Source organism: Elgaria multicarinata, chromosome 5 (genome assembly GCF_023053635.1).
Source record: "Elgaria multicarinata webbii isolate HBS135686 ecotype San Diego chromosome 5, rElgMul1.1.pri, whole genome shotgun sequence".
Lineage (NCBI taxonomy): Eukaryota > Metazoa > Chordata > Lepidosauria > Squamata > Anguidae > Elgaria > Elgaria multicarinata.
In genome coordinates this window covers 111,459,474-111,477,656 of record NC_086175.1, presented here as the reverse complement: position 1 = coordinate 111,477,656, position 18,183 = coordinate 111,459,474, and the positions used below count along the sequence as shown (strand labels likewise).

The window sequence follows — 18,183 nt, the reverse complement described above, 5'->3', positions numbered from 1 at the left end:
ATGTTCAATATGGCCCCATAATCACTGCCAATAGTTTCCGAAGGGAGAGAGCTTGCCTGACTTCCCCCCAAAAGGAAGCATTAAACTATGGAAGGAAGGCAAGCCTCTCCTTAACTTCAGTCCTTGACATCATTTAGGGAGTTGCATCTTTTCAAACTTGTGCTAAGTCACAGCACAGTGGTACCCATTTCGGCAGCCTTCCTTCTTACTTACCAGGATGGCTTCAAGCTATCCCTCTGAATGCTGGCTGATAATAATTTTTGAAACTTACATCTCACTTCATTATTTTTAATGTGACAGCAGTCAGTGGCTAGGAAGGGGGAATGTTACTGTATTATTAAGGCTGCAGCAAAACAACTTTAGTGGAAAAGAAAAATCCAATTAGATAAAGATATTCTCTCCAATCGTCCTGCTGTGAAAAAGTTCTCATTTGGATCCGGGGGCTTGAGGAAACAAGGCACGATCTTAAAAACTGACCTACAGTAGATGAGCGCCTCGATAAATGTTTTATTTTGTTCCCTTTACTATAATGCCGTATTTTAAATTAGGGACGCCAGGTCTGAGATAGCTAAAGAATTCCACCAGTTCTGCTTCTTCTTATCACAACTGCTACAGAGAGCTAACTAGAGAAATCCCACCAGGTGGAGTTCTCCTTCTGCGCAACTCTTAATGTTACAGGAGCCCTCCCAGGACCTGGAGCTGGCAATACCTACCTACCTACCTACCCACCCACACCAACACCCACACCCACACTATTTTGTTGTTTTAAAATGAGGGGTTTAAAAGAAGCATCTTTGCTCATAAACCTTGGGGTAAAGCGGGCTAGGGCTGGCTATCAATGGCCTCATGTGCCTGCATCAGATGGTGGAGCGGAGAGGGTGGCAAATTGTGTGCCACCGCCCCCTCCACTCTCCTCTGGAGAGCCCCACCAGCCGCTGTCCCACTGTAGCATTTGTGTCAGCAAGAGAGCAGCTACCAGGTGGGAATCTACACTGGTGTTATTCTAACGTTTTGAATGGGTTACTGTGACGCATAGTGTCACGTGACCCTGGGTCTCCCACGTTGTAAATGAGTCGTACTTACAGGTTCCGTTTCTTAGTTCCAGCGTGGCTGCAGATTCATGTGCCTCCTTATACCGGTAATTCTCCTCTCGCAACCCAGAGCTTCTGAGTTTGCTCCGCCCACTCCCTGTTCTCCTTCCTTCGTCCCGTTTGCTATCTTATCTGCTACAGCAGATAAATCACACCAGCCTTATACTGTGCAATCACTGACAATTGTATGCAAAGGACTCAGAAGTTTTCCACCTTAGAATCTGCTTTTATTGTGAAGTATTCCCATGCATCCTGCCTTAAAATTTGAATCAAATTGGGTCATCGGTTGATTTTTTATGATTTTTTAAAAAAACATTTCCCCCCCTCTTTGAAAAGGAGCTGTAGCTCCCTGCAGGAAAATTAACAAGGTCCAAAGTCCAAAACTCATGACCAGCGGGGCTTAAATGCGGCTGCTGCTAAAACTTTTCAATTTGGTCTCCCATCCCAACCCTGACCAGACCCGACCCGACCCAGCTTAGCTTCAGCAAAGTGGCTGGCTCCTGTGTGTTGAGGCAATTCCCTGGAACTTGTGTTAAGATGTTTTGGGAGGGAGGGAGTTTGTGTGTGCTTATGACTTGCCCAGCACTGCTGGCTAGGAATGAGGCAGGCAGTGGGCGGAGCAAACCCAGCAACGAAAGGATTTAACAATGTGCCCTGCACTAACGTTACAGCTACAGAGAAACGATACAGAGAACCACGTTAGAAAGGGACACTAGCAACGTTATAAGACTAGTGTAGATCTGGCCCAGGCTCTCTAGAGCAATATACTCGGTTCACCACCACATCTCCTTACCTAGGGTGACATAGAAAAGGGAATTTCAGCAGGTGTCATTTGTAGGCATGCAGCACCTGGTGAAATTCCCTCCTCGTCACAACAGTTAAAGCTGCAGGAGCCCTTCCCTCTTTTGTATCTGGTCACTCTGCAAAAGAGGGCAGGGCTCCTGCAGCTTAAACTGTTGTGATGAAGAGATAATTTCACCAGGTTCTCCATATATACAAATGACACCTGCTGAAATTTCCTTTTCTTTAAAACTGTTAAAGATACAGGAGCCCTGTCCTCCTTTCCATATGGTCACCCTAACACAGGTCACTTGGTCAGTCTTCTCAATTGTGAAGTGGATCATATTTCTATTTAAATTGCAGTTATGAATATTTCTAAATTTGCACCTATAAATATACATTTGCATCTTTTGCTCCCCTCTTTTTTGGTGAATCAGTTCCTCTTTTTACAACTTCACATTATACTTTAGTTAATGGAGGAAAAGTTAGCACTTTCGAAAAAAGCACATTTTTCCTGTTCAAACTAACCCCCAAACAGGTTGCAACCAACAAGGGGAGCAACCCAAACTGAGCTTTGAAGGGAAGTTTGGAGAATTTCAGCAAGCACCATCATCCCTCCTTCTCCCATTCTTTATTTCAATGTAATGAACACCAGCTGAAGTAAACCAGTCTTTCTTCCAATCCGTGTTAATTAGTCAGACTAGGTAACTTGTCACTCTTTGGCAAGTGAGGGCAGGTGAAGGTCATGATTTTGCTCTTGGAGTCCAAGCACATCTGAACTTGCCAAGGATTGTCATCACCAATAACAACGCTGAGAGATGCTTTGTTAATAAAGGCTTGCCTTCACCCTGACTCAGTTGGATGGATTACTCGACTTGTTTCTTTGACCGATGACCATGAAGTGGCATCTCCAAATATACAAGACTTAGAGGTGGGGGGAGAAGCATACATCAAAAACTTCTATTGGTCCCCTATGAATTCTAATAGGGATTTGAGACAAAATGATTGCTGAAATACTCTTCCTCCTCCTCCAGAAATTTCTACAGGCACACAGAGAATAAATGCACACGAACGCCAGAAAAAATAGATGCCAGCCAATAAAAATATACGGTAAAATGCCGACACCTTTGCTCAAGCTAGTTTCTTTTTATGCTTTGTTTAAAATACATCCTAAGCTGCTTTAAGCCTTCAGGATAAAATGGAGTTCAAAGAAAAATAATTTAAAATGATTGCGTATTTAAAGAAAATAGGCACACCATTTAAAAAAAAGGGAAAAGAAAAGGAAAACTGAAGGACCCCTTTGGCCCATGCAGGGCTCTTTTCCCAGCATTCAAATAAAGAGTAATTATTCCTAAAGTGATATTTGGGATTTGTTCCAATGACTGTTTCTTCTTTGATCCTTGTTTTCACCCAAGTCCTGCATATGGTCTTGGAGTACAAAAGGTGCATGTGGACTCCACTACATGACGCAGCAACACACCTAGCTAAGAAAACTCTTACAAAAAGAAAAACGTTTGGGGAAAAGGGAACGCTAAGAACTAATTCTTTCACCAGTATGAATATCACCAGATATGTGTTTGACATTTCTTTAAAACTCTCACTATATCCTAAAGAGGTAAGGGAAACAATCACCAGTTCTACTCCAGTGCAATCCTATGCATTGTTAATCAGATGTACGCCCCACTATATTCATTGGGGCTTACTTCCAGGGAAGTTTGCATAGGATCGTAGCCGTTGTTTTCACACAGGCTGAGTTGAGAAGTTATCACACAGTTTGATTAGAAAAGGCCTGGGGTCGTATCACAAGATTGCGAGCATCACAAGATTGGCCACCAGTTTCTAGAGCCTTAAAAATTAGGGCTGTGCAGAGACCACCCCCAACCCTGGACCAAGGGTCCATCTAGTCCAGCACTCTGTTCACACAATGGCCAACAAGCTGTTGACCAGGGACCAACAAAGCAGGACATGGTGCAACAGCACCCTCCCACCCATGTTCCCCAGCAACCGGTGCACACAGGCTTACTGCCTGGAATACTGCAGGTAGCACATAAGCATCAGGACTAGTAGCTGTTGATAGCCTTCTCCTCCAAGAATTTATCCAACCCCCTTTTAAAGCCATCCAAATTGGTGGCCATCACTACATCTTGTGGTAGTGAGTTCCATAATTTAACTATGCGCTGTGTGAGAAGTACTTCCTTTTATTTGTCCTGAATCTCCCAAGAATCAGCTTCATGGGATGACCCCGGGTACTAGTAGTTGTAGCTCTGCAGAGCAATGTGAGGCTGGAAACTCAGAGCATGGGAACATCATATACTCATGTGTTTTGGATTACTAAATATTATGGAGGAGAGAGAGCGGAGGATATAATGTGAGGTGGCAGCTTTCAGCATCAGCTGCCAAACTCTCAAAACATCTAGTTCCAACCGGAGTCCTGAACAAACAGCGCTCACCCTTCTGCCTCCCATGAATATATAAGTTGTGCATTTTGCTCTGAATTCTATGCCTGCATTCAAAAACTGGGTTATAGATGCCTTTACTAAATCCCCAAATAAAATAAATATCTCTGGTGGTTAATTAGCAAGACTGGATTGAGGTGCTTGATTATTAGTCTGCATTCAAGTGAACGGGAGAGAGTGTTCACCGTTGTTCGGGGACCAAAAATAAAAATAAATACCCAGGCTTGAAATGTGTAGAGCAGAGTAATTTGCTCCTTTAATCAGGCAGAATGAGATGAGAAGCCTATAAGGAAAAGCCAACATCTTCATCAGTCTTCAGTGCCGCTGACATAAGCCTGGCTCCTTATCACCTTAGTTCTGAAAGGCTCATTTTAAAAAATAGGAAATCATCATAGCGTCCAAGCGAGATGGGTTCAATGAATGGAAATATCACTTAAATTAAAAAGAAACCAGTTTTTTCTTTTTAAAAAGGGGGACTTTAGTCCTCATTATGGAAGAATTACATTTGAAAATGTCATAGTAAAAAAAGCTAAAAGTTTATTACCGGGGAAGGTGTCCTATTTCAATGTTTTCATATGGAGGGACAGTCCTCAATATGAAATCAACCTGTATTTGAAAGCCTGCCCAGTGGAGAATGTGGATAGGAAGACATTTTTCTCCCTCTCCCATAATTCTAGAAGCTGGGGTGGAGATTCAGAACAGGACTCGTGGAGATTCAGAACAGATAAAATGAAGTACTTCTTCATACAGTGCATAGTTAAATTATGGAATTCACTACCACAAGATGTGGCGATGGCCACCAACTTGGATGGCTTTAAAAGGGGGGTGGATAAATTCCTGGAGAAGGCTATCAATGGCTACTAGACCTGATAACTATATGTTACCTCCAGTGTCAGAGGCAGTAGGCCTATATACAACAGGTGCTGGGGAAGATGGGTGGGAGTGTGCTGTTGCACCATGTCCTGCTTGTCGGTCCCTCGTCGAGAGTTGGTTGGCCACTTTATGAACAGAGTACTTGATTAGATGGACCCTTGGTCTGATCCAGCATGGCTCTTCTTATGTTCTTAAGTCTGAAAGAAAGATAAAGAACCATCAGAAGGAAGAGCTGGGTTTTGAAATTGTCCATCAACAGTTGGCATCTGGAAAGCAGATTGAGCAAGTGCACCTGGTTACAGTCTTCCCCAGCAGGGTGAGACGTCTTGTATTTCTATTTAAATGGTAGTAATTCTTTCTAAATGTTCATCTTTACGTATAAATTCCATCTACTGACAGCCCTTCAAATAGAGGAGTGTGCTTTTGTCAGATTTCCCGGTCCCTCAGGCAAGCACACATTCTGGCAAACTGACACGGGACACCCAAATCAGTGATACTTTTTTATTGGAGGAAATTCCATGGCAAAGCTTAATGGTTACACACTTCAGAAATCATATAGCTGGTGGCCAGTTGCTGTAGGCTCCAAGAAATTCCAGAACAGGCAACAGCTAATCACTACTACTGTGACGAGATCCCCATCAACATGGTTTTCCCATTGCCATCTCCATGGTTCTGAACACAAGGGAAGGTCAATCTATACACGGGTTCCAAACCTGGACAAGTGAGGAAAATGATTCCTGACACCTCTGAAAAGCAGAGCACAGACCCACCTACAAATGTAGGCACTAGGCAGTAAAGTTCCAGAGTGAGGGGGGACTCCCCCCCCTCTCTCCATGCCTTCAAAATATCTGGAAATGTTACATCTCTACACGCAACCAAAGTGAGATGTAACTTTTCAGTTTTATGGTCTCAAAAGCCTCTCAACAGCAGAAGCCGGTCTAGTAAAAGGCATCTATTCTTGTGTCTCTTTCCCATAGACCAATATGCTTTCTGTTAACAAAAGGTTTTGCCTTTTAAAACTTTCCCATCTGTTTTGGCAGCGGTTTGCTTCAAGACGATCCGTTGAATGCAATGACGGGTCCAGCTCTCTTCCCCGCCCTCCCTGAAAATTATCAAATTTACCAAATTTCTCTCTAAGTTTTTAATACTTTCATGCTGACAAGGCAGTTTTTTTAAAAAAAGGTTTTGGGATCAAGAAAGAGCTTCTGAACTTAAAAACAGAATTATAGGCTAATTGGTCCAATATGCCAGAGAGTCCTTTTTGGCAGAAGTCTGTCACTTAATTCTCTTCATCAGACCATAATTTCATTTACATGGTTTACATTATAAGATTCAAAGAGAAGGAAATTATTTTACAAATGCATTTTTACAATAGTTATGTTAACTAACTGACCACAAGGTTAGACCGTTAAGGAGCTCTGCAGCCCCAGAAATTAACTCCCTGTATTTGAGACAATCCTTTCCATTGTGCTGGATAGTTTGTGATTAGACCATCGCTTTCCTGAAGCCGTGCTATAGGGATGATAAATTAAAGTTATGAATAGTAAGACACAGCAATCTAAGCCAGGATTCATACATCCAACATTTCCCCATGTGGAACGGGACTGTGGCTGGGAGAAATAATGCAAGAGCCTGGTGCTCTTTGGGTCAAATCCCAACCATGCCAAAGCCACGTTTGTTTGCATTCTGCCCCTCCCCTTTTAAAAAGGTGATTAATAATACAAATGGGCATCAGTTATGGACACCATCATATATGTCAAGGAAGGGGAATCTCTGAGCTATGGGCTGGATAGGGCTCACAGCAGGGCCCATGTGACCCCCCTGCCCCATACCTCTGGTTGGAGATAAGAGATTCCCCCCTCCTCCCCTGCTGCAAACAAGCTGTTGAGAAATCTCTGCTGCTACCAATGGAGGCATTTTTAAGGCCTGGGTGCAGTGGGGGAGGGGCAGTGGAGGCTGGTGGCTGCAGTTTCTGTGAGTCCATTTTGGGTTTTGGTCAGAACCAGCCAGAACTCTTAATGGAGCTGTCCAAGGTGCTGAGACCTACCCCCAAAGCAGATTCAGAACTTTGGGTAGCTCTGTTAAGAGTTCCGGCTGGTTCTGACTGAAACCCCAGAATGGTTTCACAGCCCCACCAAAATCAGAGCCACCAGCCTCCACTAGGGAAGGTGATGCATCAAGTCGTGGGTGAGTGTTTGCGTACATGAGTGTGTATCTCTGTATGAGTGAGTGTGCATGTACACGATTGTATGGGTAACTGAATGGTGTCTGGACAAATATGCATTCATTATTTGTTTGTTTATTTATTGCATTTACATCCCACCCTTTTTCCTCCAAGAAACCCAAGGCAGTGTACATAATCCTCCTCCTCTCCATGTTATCCTCACAACAACCACCTTGTGAGGCAGATTGGGCTGAGAGTCTATGACTAGCCCAAAGTCACCCAGTGGGCTTCCATGGCTGAGGGGGGACTAGAACCTGGATTGTCCAACTCCACGTCCAACACTCTAGCCACTACACCACACTGGCTCTCAATATAATATATGTATTGTTAAATCCCCCTGAAGAAGGCCTAACAGAAAGCAAGAGGCCGAAACACAATGGGCATTTTTACAATAAATTTGTCTACAGCATCCTGAGACATTTCTCCCTTTTTTGTTCATCTTGGTTGTTTTCCCGCCTTGCACCCTCAGCCACTCTATGGACACTTCTGGGGGCAGTCCACCCACTTCTGGCAATTTTGAGGCTGAGAGAACTTCTCTATCCTTGATATAAGTACTATTACTTACAAACACATTTCTGAGGGAGAGAAACTGAGCAAGCAGACAGAGGCATGGAGCACCCAGTTCGTACATTTCTCTCCCCACATGCCTCCTGTGACAGTGTTACTCCACAGGGGAGTATTTGGAGTACATGAACTAGTGCAAACGCATCTGCAATATCATGTACAAGCTTTCCACAACGAAAATGAACATAAGAACGTAAGAAGAGCCATGCTGGATCAGACCGAGGGTCCATCTAGTCCAACAGTCTGTTCACACGGTGGCCAACCAGCTGTTGACCAGGTACTAACAAAGCAGGATATGGTGTAACAGCACCCTCCCACCCATGTTCCCCAGCAACTGGTGCACACAGGCTTACTGCCTTGGGATACTGGAGGTAGCATATAACCATCATGGCTAGTAGCCATTGATAGCCTTCTCCTCCAGGAATTTATCCAACCACTTTTAAAGCCAGCCAAATTGGTGGCAATCACTACATCTTGTGGTAGTGAATTCCATAATTTAACTATGTGCAGTGTGAAGGAGTCCTTCCTTTTATTTGTCCTGAAACTCCCACCAATCAGCTTCATGGGATGACCCCATTGGGTTCTAGTATTTTGCGAAAGGGAGAAAAATGTCTCCATGTGTTCTGTTTTAAATGTTAAATTGTTAAATGTTAAAAGGTATCATTCACATCACTGGAATTGTTTGATTTATGCACCGGTACTTGCAGATATCCATTCTACTGGACTAGGATCTCCATGTGTTCTACTTTACAAAGGACAATCCTCTGCTTGAAGGCATCCTCTATTTGAATGGCTGTCTGGTCCAAGTGTCATTTAAAGTCAAAAGGCCAGGAGGGAGAGCAGCTAAACAACATTTAGCACCCGGACGAAAGACTGAGCAGGCACACAGGTCACCTGGTCACTGCCTTCTCTACTGTGGTGAGATGTATTTTATAGAGTACATCGGTCTGGATGCAGGATCTGCCTTCTATTGACAGAAGGGCTCCACCCACAGAAGATGCCTCTGCTCAATTTTCAGGAATCCTCTTCCTTTCCCACACTACAACTCACCCCATTTGGCAGGGTTCTCGGACCCACTGTGTAGCATTTTCAGGGGACTGGATGGGGGGGGGCAGTGAAATCTGCTTCTACCAACCCAGCTACACATGCCTAAATCTGGTTCCAAGCCGTTCTGTCTTGATTTGAATCTCTACATATAAGCCAGCATATGCAAACTTTATGGCAACTTGTGTCCTCTTTTTTGGGGTGAGGCAGTTCCTTTTTTTTTTTTTTAATGATGACTAAGCGGGCACCCAATATTTAGGGATGTATGAGAATTTTGGTTTTGCTCACAAAACATGCGCACATGCCCCGGTCAAAGCTCCAAATGCAAGCACGAGAATGTGCCTGCCAAAAATATTTGCAAATTGTTGAAGACGTGCTCGCGTTTGTCTCGTTCCCAGTTTGATTTGTACAAATTACCTCAGCAGACTGAATCAGTCCCGCTGAGGAGGGAATTTGCATAAATTTGGGGAGATCTGTGCAAATCTCCCATTCAGTCGCTGCACGATTTGTGCGAGGTTCCTAATCGCACAGTGATTGTGAACGTGCATTAGGCCTGGTGATCTTGCACTTGGTAATCTTGAACATGGCTCGTTCACCCATCCTTACCTATACTGCGTTCTTGTGAAATTTGGGGATTTAGCTATGAAACTTAATTTGCAGTTCATAATCATAGCACATTAAAGGTTCAAGTATTACAAATTATGTCATGCAAAGCAGATATTACTGTTCAAATGGAAGGAGACAAAAGATGTTTGTTTGAAAATTTGAACATTTCCCAAAACTTACCAACAGTCATATAGTACTTGAGGCAAAAGCTTTCAATAAAGATGGATTCCTCTTTAATGACCCACTGTGCAGAATATATTACGGCAAGGCAAGGAGAACTACTACGGATTCATTTTTGTGACTGATTCTTTGGCAACTCTTGGGATTAACATAATAAATTAGGAATCCAAAACAAGAAGTCAATCACGGATTAAAGTTGTAGAAGGGGCAAACCCAGGAGCAATTCAAACAGAATTTTCCTTACACAACAGGGGGTTGAAATATGGAATAAACTGTCACCAGCAGCAATAGAAGTTAGAGATTGTAAATTAGCTGCAGAAATATTTGGATAGATTTTCAAAGGGAGGCCAGTATATATCTCAAGAGTAGACTACTGTTTGGACATCTTTAGATTAGGATGACATGGAATTGCATAAACCATATTACATATTGCAGGGTTTTTGTCCCTACTTGGAAATCATAGAAACAATAACTTGACAGGCCATTTTAATTATCCAGTGTCGGCTCTTCACCAAGGAAATGCATGGGCAAGATTCTTAGCTGAAATCCACACGCTTTACAAGCTGAGGCCTAGTTTATGTAGGAGCTTTATGCTCTGTGCTTTGTGCTATTTTGCTATTGACAGTTGAGTGGATTGCACCTGTATGCACACATAGTTTGATTTCTTTGCCTTTGGTTACTGTATACTTTAAGACGGGCTAAATGTGTGAATTAGCCCAGTTGAAACAGAATAAATTTACAGAGGACAATTGTCTATTTGAAGTGCTGCCAGAGGACTGTCCTCTGTTTTGAAGGCATCCTCTGTTTGAAGGGATGCCCTGTCCAAGTCTGATATAAAGATCAAGAGCGATCTCAAGGAAGGGCCGGGCCTTGAAGATGCCCATCAACAGCACCTGGACTGAGCAATGCAGGTTGCCTGGTCACAGTGAGTACTGAATTTCTATTTGAATTATAATAATTATGTCTAAATTAGCATCTAAACACATAAATTAGCACATGCAAATTTCATGCATTCAGGTGTCCTCTTTGCCCTCTTTTTTGTTTTGTTTTGGCATTGCATTTCCTCTTTTGGTGATTTACAAGAGGCCAACCTAACTGTGGGGTTGTATCTGTGATGGCTCATTCATGCGTGCAAGTCATCAGCGGACGTTGGGTTGTATCTGACTATGGTTTTGCCTTAGCAGAAAGAACTTCTGCTCATGCAAGTCAGGGCATGCACTTTTCCAAAAATCCCCCAACCCAGTTTAGCTGCCCTCCCTCAAATCACATTGAAAAGCTGCTTCAAGGATTGGTGGATCCTCTGGAACAGAATGGGATATGTCATGAAGGGCTGCCGTAGACAAGGGACATCAGCAAAAATCAGGTGAGCCAACTTAAGGCAGTAGAAGCACTTTCCACCAAGGCAATGGCACCATTGGATACAACCCACTGCAGCCATGAAGCATGCATGTGTGAACTATCCGTTTGAAATGGACAAATGTGGAAAGCACTTCCAGACAAGGGCAGCTGGTATCTCCGACTTCGGTGGGGCGGAGATTCCATGCTGGGTTTTAGTTACAACCAGCCAGAAGTCTAAAGAAGCTATCAAAACCATATCCCCAGAATGGCTCCAGAACCTTAAGAAGATCCATTAGACGTCTTGCCAGTTGTAACTAAAACCTAGAATGGATTCTCCGCCCCATTGAAGTTGGAGCCATCAGCCTCCCCTACTCTTGCACAACTGTCTGGAGCCATAAAGCAATGCATGACTGAGCGATATGGCCTTTGCTTCTCATACTGAGGTCCAAATATTTGTGGCCAACATTGGTCTGTGGTTTTGGGCCTTGGTATACAGGTCTTGTTAGAAGTCTTAATAAAACAATACATTTCTGTTAAACACATTTACAAACAAATGAGAATGGGATCAAATCACCAAATAAACTGCATCTTCCTTAAAGCTGGTTGTTTATATAAATTTATGTACTCAGGCTATTCCTTAAATGCTTGGCCAGGCAACCTACCTCCGCCCTCCAATATGTGTGCATTTTAAAAAAGGAAGACAGCTAAAAAAAACACCCCACCCTACCTGAAAAATTCACAGTCAGGCCTCATATGTATTTTGTACTTGGATATTCAGATAGCGAAGTACAGAAATTCTCATAAGAATTAACCCCAAGATTTTCTGTGTCTGCTATCAAATTAGCCGGCTACTACAGCTCTGGAAGGTCAAGCACATATTTGCTTGCAATGTTATGATGAGCCTCCTGTGCTGTAGTAACCTCAGCATTTGATGGCGGTCATAGAAAGTCACGGGGTTAATTCTTACAATTTTTTTTTAAAAAAAATTAGGAGGCATGATGGTCTGAAAAATGGTAGGATTTTCTTCTTGTGGATAAGAAAGTTGCACCTTGCTCTTTTGCACAGAGAACCTCTCTGTGGAAGAAACTGGCATTTTGTAATTTGGTCACATGAAACTCGTTCTTTATATGGGTACTCTGGGTGCCAAGGTAATGCAAACATAAAGAAGGGAACACATAAAAGTGTGCTATTGCAAAGGATCAGGGGCTCTTTTTCTTTATTAATTCTTTTTGACATGGAAAATATCAGCTGTGCTACTAAGTCAAAGTATTCTGCACAAGGCTTTGAACTTTTCCCCGGCATCAACATCACCCCCCTTTGATCTGGCAGTCTTTCTACTTCTCTAATCACGACACAAGAGAAATGTCCCAATGTTCTTCTACACTTGTAATCAGCTATATTCCATGGTTCTTATGTCATAAGAGAAGCTTCATATCAGCCCAAGAGAAAAGTATCTGTCCAACAAATCTCTGGCTAAAATAAAATTTGATAATAGAAGAATTGCATGAAGGTGAACAGAACGAAACGCACATAAATAATTGGCACAGATGGAGATCTGTGATGCTGTCCAAGGAAAGGGCTGGGTTTGCCAGGAAGCTAAAGGATGCCGCCTGAGCCAAAGTGTGAGCTGTCTATACCAATGGACTTTTCCAAGATTGCTTCCGAAAGTGGCTCTGGAAATAACAAAGCAAACGATATGGAAGTACATAATTTCCACTTTCTGTCTCTGTACTTCTCCATCCAAACTAAAACGTGAGCATCTCCCACATGGGAAGATGAGCGTGTTTTCTCGGCTTGCACACCCCTCTGCTCTGAAGGTGAGTACATTTTTAAATTATTATTTTGGATCAGATTTGTATCCTGTCTTAAGTTCACCTGGATAAAGAGCGAACACCTCTCCAGCATCTTTCCACACGAGCTTGGTGCATATTCAAATGTTACATGACAAAGTAGTCATGACTATGTTTCTAGTTGAAACATTGTTCTTTAAATAATGTTATGCCCAGCAGAAAGAGCAGAACGAGCATGCAAGATATGCACTGGTGTGGGATTGATAGAACAGGTCGGATAGAATCATAGAATCATAGAATAGCAGAGTTGGAAGGGGCCTACAAGGCCATCGAGTCCAACCCCCTGCTCAATGCAGGAATCCACCCTAAAGCATCCCTGACAGATGGTTGTCCAGCTGCCTCTTGAATGCCTCTAGTGTGGGAGAGCCCACAACTTCCCTAGGTAGCTGATTCCACCGTCGCACTGCTCTAACAGTCAGGAAGTTTTTCCTGATGTCCAGCCAGAATCTGGCTTCCTTTAATTTGAGCCCGTTATTCCGTGTCCTGCACTCTGGAAGGATCGAGAAGAGATCCTGGCCCTCCTCTGTGTGACAACCTTTTAAGTATTTGAAGAGTGCTATCATGTCTCCCCTCAATCTTCTCTTCTCCAGGCTAAACATGCCCAGTTCTTTCAGTCTCTCTTCATAGGGCTTTGTTTCTAGACCTCTGATCATCCTCGTTGCCCTCTTCTGAACACGCTCCAGCTTGTCTGCGTCCTTCTTGAATTGTGGAGCCCAGAACTGGACGCAATACTCTAGATGAGGCCTAGGATAGTGGAGGTCCACTCTAGGGCTGTGCCAAATGTTCTCAGGAGAAAACTTTTGGCATATTCAGAGGAGGGGAGGGGAGGCATGAAGCATTGGGGTGGAGAAGGCCTGAGGACTTTGAGCGAGCCCTTTTGTGGGGTGGGAAATTTCTTTTTTTAAGCAGTCAGAGACAGCAGCAAAGTTGCTTGGTTGCTTTAAACCATTTTTGTCACCAATTTCCTACAGTGATTCTCCTCTGTCAGAGGCCATTTGTCTGCGCAACGCATCTGAAGAAGGATGCTGTATAACAGGAGTGGAGAACCCATGAGCCACATCCAGCCCTCCTGAGCGCCAAATTTGTTCTTCCTCAGTTCCACAGAAGGCCACAGCCCTTTCTCCCCACTCCTCTTCCCATGACTGCTGTTTTGTTGTTTCTCAGCTTTGGCACAGGTTTCCCCTCCATTCTAAAAGGTTGAAATGCCTCTCCTAATGTTTTGCTACTGTCAGTAAAAGAAATATTTTTATTTATTTATTACATTTATATCCTGTTTTTTCCTCCAAGGAACCCGAGGTGGCACATATAATCCTCTTCCTTTCCATTTTATCCTCACAACAACAACCCTATGAGAGCCTGTGACTGGCCCAACGTCACCCAGTGGGTTTCCATAGTCGAGTGGGGACTAGAACCCGGATCTCCCGACTTCCAGCCCAACATTCTAGCCACTGCACCACACCGGCTCTCTATTATTACGCTAAAATATGCCACATTTTGGTATGTTGTGCTTTTGGCCCTGCCCTTTTTGTCTTCGGTCCCGCCCACCGCTGGAATGTGGGCCCTGAGAGCTTCTCCAATATTGAATTCAGCCCTCGGGCTGAATGAGGCTCAACACCTCTGCTGTGTAGCATCCTCCCTCAGATGCACTGTGGGGCTGAGTTGGTCCTGAGCAACGGAGGGTTGCTGCCGGCACAACAGTCAAATGTCAAAACCTGTTTAACAGAAAGGTGGGGAGTTTAAAAAAAAAGAAGCCTCTGACTGAGGATCATCAGATGAGCACTTTATAACACGTTTGTTACTGGGCACTTACGGATTTTTGTGGGTCCTTTTCACAATGCAGTCTTCTTCTGTGTGCCTCCCGCTTTTTCTGGCTGTTTTCCCATAAAAAAAAGCCCCCAGAAAATCTGATTTTTCCTCCTACAGCAAAATGTGCCACCATTTCCTGATGCGTGTAGGGAGAGCAGTGCAATAAAACACCCACTTCAATGTGCCCTAAGGTCTTTGTTTACTTCCTCTCTCTTCAGCATGTGAAGGAAGAGGAAGTTGGTTGTCCCTATTGTGGGACAGTAGCGTGAGGCAAAGTGACGGGAGGAAAACGTGATTTCCACCCCGTCTGAAGAAGCTCACTGTCACTGATTTATACAAAAGTACCAGAACTATGAGTCAAGCTGCCAGCTGAGTCTGGTGCTAAGTTTCTGCGTGCTGTTGCCTCATCAGAACAATGCGGTAGCAATGAAAACAATGAAAACCTGCCAATAGGGCATATCCCTTAGGTTTTGTTTCTGTTCCCAACTTGATAACTACAGAGAACTTGCAGTCTGGAGCCATTAAAATTAGCGAGCATTTTGCTGTTGATTTCCAAGGGGTGTGGATATTGCTTCCAGAGTTCCCCTTCTCAAGGGAAAGGGTATTCCTCATAGGGCTACTGGGGCTTTCTATGTCATCTACAAAACGTTTGTCTGAAACCATAACCAAGGAAGAACATTTTATGGGCATCAACACTGAATAAACAGCCAGCAAAAAAAAATAAAAATAAAATCAGAGCATAATATCATAAGTACAAAGGCACTGGAAACTTTGAAACGTATTGAAAAACCATAGCACTAAACTACATACAAATGCAATTCTAGTAAATGCTATTGTCACCAGTTGCCATTCTCGGGCAAGCATTCACATTTTGAGTGGCTTGAGAAAAATGTTGAAACGTGACCCCGAAGAGCCCAGGAGGAGGGGGCAGAGGGCACTGGGTCCCCCACCACCACCGCAGACGTTTCCTCCTTGTTTACTTAACCCAAGCTTGTTCCTTTTCTAAAAGTACCCCTCTGTAGCTTCTACGTCTGGCTATGCTCAAGTGTCATGTAGAACAATCTCCCCCTTTACTAAGAAGAATCAAGACATGAATGATCTCAAGAATGGCATTCCTGCGTGACTCAGTTACACAGGGCTTTGCTACAGCTATTCTTCAGTCCAGAAGAAATCTCCTATTAAAACCTCCGGAGGTAGGTAAGGAGAAAAATGAGGGATGATTCACAAATGGCCCAGGTGTAGGTAGTCTTCATGACGGAAGAAGCCGCATGCAGTAGAAGCTGGTGGCTCCAGTATCCATGAGGCACTGTACTACACAGAGGCGCCACCCACGTGGTTGCATTCCAAGCAGCCCAATGCAGAGGTGGCTGCATATATGAAACATGCTGCACTGTCTTTAATTGTAATTTCTAGTTACTATAACCAAGAACTGAAACCAGGGTTCATACTCCTGATAGTACTTACCTCAATGATATACAGCACCACGTTCTTATAAAAGCAATACAATATGCATTTTGTCACTCGGTTGTAACTCCAAGCTCCGTGGACAAGTAAGAGCTTCTCCAAGTAGGAAAACTGGAGAAAGAAAAATGGACAATAATGAAATTAGCTTATATCTCTTTACATGGAAGGCAAAAGGAATTGAGGTTACCTAGTGCCAGAGCAGCTGTTGTTACATAATGTGCACTATGGATTTAGGGTGAATTCAGATGCTTACATTTGTTCCCTCCTTGCTGTGGATGTTAGCAGTCACCAAAGGGGACAACTCTCATGGAACACCAAGAGAAGGTTAAGTTGAAGGCCATCAATGGCTACTACCTCCAGTATCAGAGGCAGTAGGCCTATGTACAGCTGCTGCTGGGGAACATGGGTGGAACGATGCTGTTGCACTCATGTTCTGTTCATGGTTTCCCGGGAACAGCTAGTTGGCCACTGTGTGAACAGAATGCTGGACTAGATGCACCTTCCAGCAGGGCTCTTCTTATGTTCCTATGCATCAGTTTAGAAACCTTTCCCAATATCCAGTTCCACACAGGTCTCACCACAGAGAGCTTGAGATAGACATACATTCTGGCGAGAGATACATAATGCAGACCAGCTCCCATGGACAATCCGTGCAGCTAGCTTTCCATCTATCTCGTTAAGACTACTGGGCAGTTATTCTTTGCAGCAAAGTTCCATATAGGGCTGTTCAGACAACATGCTAAGCCATGGTTAGGCAGCTAACCCTTTCGCAGCAAATGGTTAGTGAGCATGTTTATTCCAAGGTTATGTAGCCACCATGGTTAGGAATGGTTCACACGGCATGCTAAGCCATGATGTTTAGCTCAAAATGCTTACCCACCATGACTTAGAGTGTTGTCTGAACAGGGTCATGGCGTTTATTCTTTACACATGTGTTTAAGAAATCTCAACTCAATTTCTAAACCTTCCTGGGTATAGTGGTGGCATACTGGTGGCATGGGGTGAATTGATTCACAAGACAAGGTTCCGTATGGATCACTGTTCTGAAGTGACTGCCCCAAAGTCACTGCATAGCAGAAAAGGTGCTGGATGACAGATCTCTCAGGTGACAGAAGCAGTCTAAAAGACCAGCATGATGCATGTTCACTATGAACCTATACAAGAGTGTTCAGTGGGGCTAATTCCCAAGTAAGCATGCACAGACGGAATGCACATCCTATTCATGTCAGTCCTATGGTGCTCAGAGGGGTTGCTCCCAGGTAAGTGTGAATAGCAGCCCTCCCCGACCTGGCCAATGAGTCAGGAATGCTGGGAGTCTTAGTCCAAAGTATCTGGAGGGCACCAGGCTGGGGAACGCTGGTATATAGGATGGCACCCTAGTCAATGTGTCCTATGGGAACTGGTCAAGAGAGAGGAAAAGATGGCAGCACTAGAAGAGAAGGAGAAAGACAGAAGGGAGGGAGAGAGATAGGGAGAAAGAGAGAATGAGAGAGAGAGAAGGAAGGAAGGAAGGAAGGAAGGAAGGAAGGAAGGAAGGAAGAAAGAAAGAAAGAAAGAAAGAAAGAAAGAAAGAAAGAAAGAAAGAAAGAAAGAAAGAAAGAAAGACTTAAAATTGTAAGGAACTTTAATGAGATCTCCAGAGAGATGTTGCCTTACTTGAATAACTCAACAAGTTGAATTCTTGTGCCCCTGAGGAAAGTTTTCACTGAAATGTATTGGGCAATCTTCTGTTTCATTCACATGCCCCACATTTTTCATTACCATTTTGAAGCTCCCACCCACCTATATATATACAAGAATTGGTCAACAGCTTGAGTTATTTATCACACACTTCCTCTGTGGATTGCTGAGTGGTATATAAGGTGGTGAGTTTTTTGCCTCAGTGAATTCTTACAACACCCCTAGGC

General features: G+C 43.7%; 1 protein-coding gene across 1 annotated transcript in view; it reads right to left on the bottom strand.

Annotated features, from left to right (window-relative positions):
• The window catches only part of ATP8A2 (ATPase phospholipid transporting 8A2), a 464,367-nt gene that overhangs the window by 182,442 nt on the left and 263,742 nt on the right, over positions 1 to 18,183 (bottom strand). The window contains exon 27 of the mRNA XM_063127035.1: positions 16,277 to 16,387. Within this exon, the coding sequence (XP_062983105.1) occupies positions 16,277 to 16,387 (111 nt within the window). The remainder of the gene's footprint in view (positions 1 to 16,276; positions 16,388 to 18,183) is intronic.